This window comes from Halichoerus grypus, chromosome 2, assembly GCF_964656455.1.
Source record: "Halichoerus grypus chromosome 2, mHalGry1.hap1.1, whole genome shotgun sequence".
Taxonomy (NCBI): Eukaryota; Metazoa; Chordata; class Mammalia; order Carnivora; family Phocidae; genus Halichoerus; species Halichoerus grypus.
The window spans coordinates 126,910,317-126,919,738 of record NC_135713.1 but is presented as its reverse complement, the minus strand read 5'-3'; the positions used below and the strand labels follow the sequence as shown (position 1 = coordinate 126,919,738).

At 35.7% G+C, this 9,422-nt stretch overlaps 1 protein-coding gene across 4 annotated transcripts in view; it reads right to left on the bottom strand.

Moving 5' to 3' along the window:
- Positions 1 to 1,875: 1,875 nt before the first annotated feature.
- Positions 1,876 to 9,422, bottom strand: part of FNIP1 (folliculin interacting protein 1) — a 155,895-nt gene continuing 148,348 nt past the window's right edge. For all 4 annotated transcript variants that reach the window (XM_078067546.1, XM_078067549.1, XM_078067548.1 and 1 more), the window contains 2 exons: positions 7,144 to 7,259; positions 1,876 to 4,876 (listed from right to left, as the gene is read on the bottom strand). In XM_078067546.1, coding sequence (XP_077923672.1) covers positions 4,798 to 4,876; positions 7,144 to 7,259 — 195 coding nt within the window. In that variant the 3' untranslated portion in view covers positions 1,876 to 4,797. The remainder of the gene's footprint in view (positions 4,877 to 7,143; positions 7,260 to 9,422) is intronic.

Here is a 9,422-nt window from a genome sequence, read left to right as displayed (position 1 = left end):
AAAACAAGGAAGCTCAAGCCTCTTCAACTTAGTACTTTCCTTAAGAGTAAATACAGATTTATCCATGGGAGGTCTAATCAGTGTTAACCCAGAGATCTGTCTGTAATTTAATGAAGGGATTGATCTAGGCTCACTTTGACCAGAGTCCCTTTTAAAAGAATTAAAAGGGACCAAGTCTCAGGAGACTACGTAGTGGGGGTTGGTGGAAGCTCTGAGCATATGCTTTAAGACCACCAAAGTTCTCCTGACAAATAGTGGGTGGAAATTTCAGATATTCTTTAAAAATCTCTTTTGGACTGCTTATATTTCCTTTTTCTTTTTTTTTTTTTTTTAAGGGATGTCTCAAAGGTTAAACCTAGAACAAACAAGACCAAGTCCATGGTCTGCACTCCAAAGCAAGGATAAGAAGCACTACACTCTCTAACCTCTGCCTTTTTACTCAAAGCTACAATTCCCAGCTCCCCCCGGCCCCTTGCACCTTCACCTCAGGTTTGGTTCCATGTGCCATCCTAACGGCAAAAACAAACGAATACCAGATAATCTTTTACAATACATTTGTCACCACATACTAGGTGGAAACCATTCTGGTCTGAGAAACAAAACAAACCCTCATGGAAAGTCTGTATGATCTCAGATTAAAGTCTGTGTTTCAGATTCTTACTACCAAAATCACTCCTCTATGCTACTCCAAGATTTCTCTAAATTTGTATGTGGGAACAGCATATATCAATACAGGTACCAGTTATAAACCTCTAAAATACCTGATGGATGCTTCCCAAATACTTGACACTTCCTCTCTGCTTTAAAATAGTGCACTTATTTTCTTTGGTCAAATATAAGAGTGATATATATAAAATGATATGAAAACAGGCACTACAAAAAGCCACTGGTCTAATGCTTCCTCTTGACATAACTCTGCCCAAATCTACTGGCCTGAGTAACGTAAGGTAGCATCTCAACAGCCTACTCAGGGCTGAATCCCTGCTGCAGAGCAGGCACTCTGGACTGATGAAAGAGCTTACTTACCCTATAATGAAGATGAAGAGGACAGACTTGCTCAGAGTCACATGCAAATCAGTGAACAAACCAACTGGCCGATACTTGGTTTAATTGTAAAGTCAATGGTGCAGCACCTGGGTGGCTCAGTTGATTAAACGGCTGCCTTCGGCTCAGGTCATGATCCCGGGGTCCTGGGATCGGGCCCGAATCGGGCTCCTTGCTCCATGGGGAGCCTGCTTCTCCCTCTCCCTCTGCCTGCCTCCTGCTCCCCGTGCTTGTGCTCTCTCTCTCACTCTCCCTCTGTGTCAAATAAATAAATAAAAAATCTTTAAAAAAAAATTTAAAAAGTAAAAAAATAAAGTCAATGGTAATTTGTACTGAATACCATGTTCTTAACTGGTTTACATGGCTTCTTCTAAGTTTTAAATGAATTTTAGTTTGTTTTCAGTTAAAGAAATTTTCTATTTGTCATCATGAGGAACAGGTCAAATGGAACATTATACCAGTATATTTTTTGTGACTATATTTTCATTCATAAGAACATAATGTTAAATTCTCCCCACAACAGCTGGGGCCCATAGTGGGGAGGCTGGACAGATTACCCAGTAATAGCAACAGCCAAGAATTATTGAGCACATGGGGTGTGCCATGCACTGAGATAAATTTTTGATGTTCATTATTTCACTTGATTCACACAACCACCTCAGAAAGTAGATTCTACTAAATACCAGTAAAGAAATTTGGGATTAAAGAAGGACATTATGAACAAGGTCACATATCTAGAAGTGCCACACTTGTGAAAAGAATACAAGTGAGCAGACACCAGAGTCCATGATATTACCTATACCTTATTTACACATGAAATAAAGACCAATATTGTCCATCAAATTGACGTGTATTTATTGCACAAATTTCCCCTAGAACTGGGAGGTTATTATAATACAGGTGTACATTTGAGAAATGTATACAGAACAAGGAACAAGTATATACATTTTACATATCCCACCATCTAAATAACTTAGAGAAAGCAGAACAATCTCATAAGACATCCACCAGAAGTAGGCATTGTGTAAAATCTTTTTTTTTTAAAGTGATCATCCCCAGTGTATGCCAACTGCAACAAAATAAGATCTGTGCTAGTATGTTTATTGCACTTAACATTTTCAAACTCAATATTAAGACATATTAATAAAAGCCAGGAATATTTCAAATCAAACCAATTAGTTTATATACAAGGAAAAATTAGTTTTAAATCTATAATGTAAAAGATCCCTTTTTCATTTCCTGTAGCAAGTTTTTTTTATTTCCTGTTGAAACAAACAGGTTTTTAAAATATGTAACACATATCTGTCTGTACCATAGGAAGTTGAAAAAATTATTTTGAACAGGCCAAAACTCTTTTCACATTCATCATAATGATCACACTTTAAAGAAGTAGCAGCTCATTCCTTGGGCTTTGTGTAAGGAAAAACAAGACTATGATGAAGGTAGTAGAAATTACAGAGGGTTAGGAATTATAAAACTCAGGAATCCTATAAGGATTAATGATTCTATAAGAAACTATAGGCCTCTTCCTTCTGAGCAAAGCTTAGTTTTATTATTTTTTTGAAGATATTATTTATGTATTTATTTATTTGAGAGAGATAGTGAGAGAGAGCAGGGAATGGAGAGGAGAGGGAGAAGCAGGCAGGACCCCGGGATCATGACCTGAGCCGAAGGCAGACACTTAACCAACTAAGCCACCCAGGCGCCCCGTTAAGCTTACTTTTAAAAGTAACGGTAGCATGGGCCATCCATTTTGGAAGACTAGATTTCCTAAATGACAGAGATTTCAAACAGGACTTCAAATAGTTTGATGATTAATTAAAAAAAAGAAACAAGCAAAAACAGATATTATCTACCTGGTACATACCATTCTCAACTACAATCAAAAAATAATGGCCCACCTACTAATCTGTCTATATTCTGAATTCTGCCAAAGAGACTGATTCATAGAATTCCAAACAATAAAAGGGAAGAATTTCAATAATTAATGGAACAAGAAAATTAAGCCAAAGAAAACAGATCCATAAATACTCTTTGGCAGCAAGTCATCCACGGGAGACTCAGGTACTAACTGGGACCAGCTGATAGGACGCAGGGGCAAAAGTGATTGCAGGCACGATTTCAGGTTTACACTCCATCAAAACAACCATTTCTTGTCTAGTTGGAGATTTCTTGAATACATAAAGAACAAGGCAAAATGTGACCCAACACTATAAATTCAAGGCCAAAGACTAAACAAACCACAGAAATTTTCCTTAATTACTAAAAATTCAAACAGCAAGAATGAATGTATTATACAGTAATTATACTTAGTAAGAGAATAAACAAGTGGGCTTTTAAGCTAATCAATTAATTACGATGAAAATAGTCCATGAAAGCAGAAACCAATTTCACGTCTAGCATTAAAAGTATCTTAGTGCTCGCTTCGGCAGCACATATACTAAAAGTATCTTAGATCAGATAAGTAAAGAATAAACTATAATGTAGTATTCAAGTAAACTGAGGTAGTAGAGCATACTGAAAACTTTATCTACCCATCTTTCTATTTACATTACTTACAAGAGTTTGGTTCCATATTAGCCTTTCTCATAAGCAACACTCGACAATATATACAAAAACATTAACAACTGAAAAGTGAAAATATTTGAAAAAAAATTAGATTTTGGAAGGGAAGGGCTGTTAGAGAAAAGAGAATAATTTTAAGAGTTAAAATGAGCTATATTAGTGTAAACTGAATATTATGAAGCAGTGAAACAAATATTCAGTTCCTGTGGGTTCAAGAAGGGCTGATACTGAAAGCAAAGGCCTTGGCTACCTGAGCACTTTTAAAGAAAATAGTATTATTTTTCCCAATGCTTTGGTGTAATTTTTAATCCTAATTTTCATTTATTAAATTAGATGCAAATATGTAAATATTAACATTTTTAAGAATTAGCTTATACTTATAAACAAAACAAATGGTATAAAGTAGTATTCTTATTTTGGGAATCTACATTCCTCAGCCTTAAAAAAAGATTGGCTTTAGTTATAGTTTAGGGTGTGTGAACAGAAAATTCACGAGAGAGTAACATTTAAACACTATTTACAATTTATACTAGTTGAAAATATTATTTTTAAAAAAGGTATGTTTACCAATCAATCTTGTATTTCTACCACTGCTTTTTTAAAAAATAGATACATATGTACACTTGGGCGGATAACATACACACATTTACACTCATTATTCTGGATTTACTATAACTAACAGGCTGTTTAAAATACTTTGAGAAATACCCCAAAATTACTATTTTGAATTGAAAAACAAAAGAACAAATAATCAAGCTTTTATAGATCTATCCATACCTTAGAAATAAGGAATTAAAACTAATGAAATGACTATTGCTGAGCCATTTAATCGTGAGACATCCATTGCTATTTATGAGTGTGGCAACACGGGAGTGATCATATGAAATTCCTTGATGTTACTCATTTAGAAATTTCTACACTTTGGCTTTTTCAAATGCTTTCCCTCAAAATTATTTATGCTGTTTTAGTTTCACTTGGTTAAAAGTATACCACCACCCAAAAGTCCAACCAAAAGGAAAAAGCAATCCAATGATCACACAATATGTACTGCAACGCAGGATACCCAGGCATTTGACTCATTCAGATCGAAGTCTAACAGGGAAAAAAACTGCCATAAATAAATGTTGCATCTACTTCCTTGGTTTCTGTTTAACTTTCTACCAAAGTTAATTTCTTACAACCTTTATATTAAAGGAGTATCTGAGCAACATATGGAGAGTGAGTGCTTGCTACAGCAGCCAGAAGAGGAAGATCACTGGATTCAATCCTGAAATAAAGAAAACAAAAATCTCAGTTTAGGCTTTCTGTAACCAAGACATGGTCTTACAGGTAATAAATGCTACATACCATATCTCAGCAGTCAAGAACTTAGGCCACTTGGGCCAAAGGGAAAAGGGTAAGAAGGGAGTTGAAGATAACACAAACTGGAAATGTTTCAGTAAGTAAAAACCAGAACAAAAGATTTTTTTAAAAAGAAAGCCACTGAAACCCAATAGTAACAAAGTCATGGATGTTGGAAAGCATCTCACTGATCTGCTAATAGACCAGGCATCAGGGCAAGGGACAGTATCTTAAGAAATACAATAAAGTCTAATAATAGAATAAATGTGTCCACCCATACTATTCTGGATACAAATGTTTTTATAGAAGTACTTGGGCGCGCCTGGTGGCTCAGTCAGCAAAGCATCCAACTCTTGGTTTCCGCTCTGATCATGATTTCAGGGTCGTGAGATAGAGCCCTACACTGGGCTCTGCACTCAGGGCAAGTGAAGGCCACTTGAGATTCTCTCCCTCTCCCTCTGCCCCTCCCCCCTCATGCGTGCACACTCTCGTGCTTTCTCTCTCTGAAATAAATAAAATCTTAAAAAAAAAAAAGTACTGGGAAGAAGTAATGGGAGCTGCTGCTGCTGCTGCTTTTTTTTGTAATGGAAGCTTCTTAAAAATACATCCTACCATGAATAATTTATAGGAAAAAAAGTGGCCAATAAATATAGAAAAAGTTATGTAGGCTTATTCACGGTTAGAGAATAAATCTGAATAAAATCACATTACATTTTTTCAGCTAGTTGCTTGACAAAGATGAAAAAGCTTGGCAATAGCCAGCAGTAGGAAGAGTGTGCTTCCTGCTGTCTGCAAGAATTTATTCTGATACTTTTTGGACAACCTTTAGTATTACCTATCACAATAAGTAACAATATCCATCAAAAATTTAATACACATGTCCTTTAACCAAAAATTCTACTTCTAAGAATTTATCCTACAAACTTCAAAGATTTATATTCATTCCAGCATTGATTTGTAATAGCACAAAACCTAAAAATATAAATTCTAGCATATAATGAAATGCTATACAACCATTAAAAGTAAAGAGATAAATCAGTATGTACTTATATGAACATTCACGATACATTAAAAGGCAAGTTGCATAATGATATACAGAAAGTGAACCAATTTATGCTTTTTATATTTTAAAAATTCTGTAAGAAGAGACAATTCATTAATTGTGTTTGGGTGAGGATCAGAGGTTGGGGAAAAGACAGTGACAACTTAATTTTCATTTTATGTCAAAATGCACTGTAAAATTTGGTTTTATGCATATTACATTAAAAACTAGTTTACATTTTTTTATGTTTTTTAAATTTTTTTTTAAAGATTTTATTTATTTGTTTGACAGAGAGAGACACAGCAAGAGAGGGAACACAGCAGGGGGAGTGGGAGAGGGAGAAGCAGGCTTCCTGCCGAGCAGGGAGCCCGATGTGGGGCTCGATCCCAGGAACCTGGGATCATGACCTGAGCCAAAGGCAGACGCTTAACGACTGAGCCACCCAGGTGCCCCTAAATTTTTTTAAATAAAGGCATGACACACACAGAATCATCTATATCCAATCTAGATGATGAGGAATAGTATTAATGAAAGAATTTAATTTGGTTTCTGACACGGTTGCTACTCGATGTTGGTTCTCTCTTCCTTCTAAAAAGCTTAATTAAAAAAAGTTCTAGCTTGTTTCAATTTATGCAACTAGGATTTCAGGAAATAATTCACACACACACACACACACACACACACACACACAAGAAGCCACAGAACATAGGCAAAGTAACTACGAAATATAATGAAAAGTGCTAATCAGTGTTTCCCACCAATTTCCTATTCCTCCTTCAGTTAGCATTTTAAAAAAATGTTCTTCCCAGGGAAAACTGCAAAGTAGACAGACATAAAGATAATGGAGAAGGAGTAATAATATGTAGATAATGTACTACCACCCACAGAATAGTGTTACTTCAGTCAGCTCATTTGGATGGAAGGGCAGATGCTGGGAATGATGAGTTTACAACATATGTAAATTACAAGTTTCTCAACTTACTGTAATAGTATAAGGGACAATGCCTTTCAGATCACTGGAAGCCAAGGATCTGCTTTTATATGGTATAAAGCAACCCAACTGATAACAGTGTCCAACTTCTAAAAGGCAATTCTGGGGAATATTCTTTGCCTAAAAAAAGTGCAGTAAGAAAACAAAGCCACAAACATACCCTAGAACCACTCCTAGCTCCTTGACGTGAACACGCATCTGTCCCCTCAGGTACTCAGACAGCATTTTGCTCTTGAAGTATAACTCCTGTAATCGGTCTTCAAGATGCATTACACACTGCAGTTAAGGGGGAAACAAGAACCAGGTAAGAAAATGGTTTCTAACTCGAAGTAATGGCAAATTCCAAAGCATCATGTTTATGACAATTCAGTTTTTCCTACATAAACTAAAATTTGGAGCACATTTTTAAAGCACATAATTTTAGCTGAAGGATTGTATTTTTTTTCTAGTTAATATCAAAGATTTAGATCCTACAGAGTTTTTGTTTTTGTTTAAATGTGGTAAATTATACATAATAAAAAATTTACCATTTTAACCATTTTTAAGTGTACAATTGAGACGCATTAAGTACATCCAAAAAAAGTGAAATTATCACCACTACACATTTCCAGAACTTTAAAAAATGTTTTTATTCCAAATTTGATAAATATAACACTCATAAATTGATGCATTTCAAATATATTTACACGGGAAAGGCTGCATTCTCCTGTGGAGAGTTAAAAAAGTTAGCAATAGCTCACAGAAAATGCCCAGTAGTCCTTACTAGAAGACAGATGTTTCTAAGCTAGAACATTAAAAACTGAAACACATACACTTCACTTATAATCAATTAATTTGCTCAATTTAATAAAATAGGTGATTTTGCATGTGAATTGATGCTATAACATTTGAGGAAAAAGCATGAGTTTCAGGTGTTAAAACACTGAATTCTTCCAGAGGATTCCTTTCCAATGAAAATCAACTATTAAAACTACTAATGGGGCGCCTGGCTGGCTCAGTTGGTAGTGTGTGGGACTCCTGATCTTAGGCCTGTGAGTCTGAGCCTCACAGTAGGTGTGAAGCTTACTTAAAAAAACTCCAGGGGCATCTGGGTGGCTCAGATGGCTAAGCGTCTGCCTTCGACTCAGGTCATGATCCCAGGGTCCTGGGATCGAGCCCCACATCAGGCTCCCAGCCCAGTGGGGAGTCTGCCTCTCCCTCTCCCTCTGCCTCCCCGCTCATGCTCTCGCTCTGTATTTCTCTGTATCATAAATGAATAAATTTTAAAAAAATCTTTAAAAAATAAATGAATAAATAAAAAATTTAAAAAACACCAAACTGCTAATAAAAACCCACTTTCTTCTTGGAAAAACAAAACAGAAATTATACACACACACACATATATATAAACTGTATATATAATTTACATATATCTGTGAATTTACCATATTACCCTTTTTTTAAAAAAGTAGGCTCCACGCCCAGCACAGAGCCCAACGCAGGGCTTGAAATCACAACCCTGAGATCAAGACCTGAGCTGAGATCAAGAGTTGTCATATGTCTGACTGAGTCACCAAGGCACCCCCCATATTACCCATTTTTAAGTATACAATTCAGTGGCATTAAGTATAGTCACAATGTTGTGCAACCATCATCGCTATCCATTTCCAGAACTTTTTTCATTATCCCAAACATTAACTCTGTACCCATTATATAATAACTCCTCATCCCCTCCTCCCCCAAGCCCTTGGTAATCTCTATCTACTTTCTGTCTCTATGAATTTGCCTGTTCTAGAGACCTCATTTAAGTAGAATCCTATAATATCTGTCCTTTTCACATATTCTACTTAGCATAATGTGTTCAAGGTTCATCCATATTGTATCAGAATGTATCAGAATTTCATTCCTTATCTTGGCTGAAATATTCCATTCTATGTATTATACCACATTTTGTTTATCCATTCATTTGTTAATGGACATGAGGTGTTTTCAACTTTTGGCTATTGCAAATAATGCTGCTATTTTTGAGTCCCTGCTTTCAACTGTTTTGAGTATAAAACCACAGGTAGAATTGCTGGATCACAGGGCAATACAATGTTAAACTTCTTGAAGAACTGCCAAAGTGTTTTTCACAGCAGCTGTACCATTTTACATTCCCACCAGCGATGCACAAAGGTTCCAATTTCTTCACATTTTGGCTAATACTTGTTTTTGTGTTTTTGATTATAGCCACACTTACGGGTGTGAAGGAGTATCTCACTGTGGTTTTGATATGTACTTTCCTGAAGATCTTTTCATATGCTCATTGACCATATCTACTTCTTTAGAGAAATGTCTATTTGCCTATTTTTAAATTGAGTTTTTCTTTGTTACTCTGGATACCAATCTCTCTGAACATATATGATTTACAAATATTTTCTCCTGCTCTGCAGATTGTCTTTTCAATTGTTGATAGTGTCC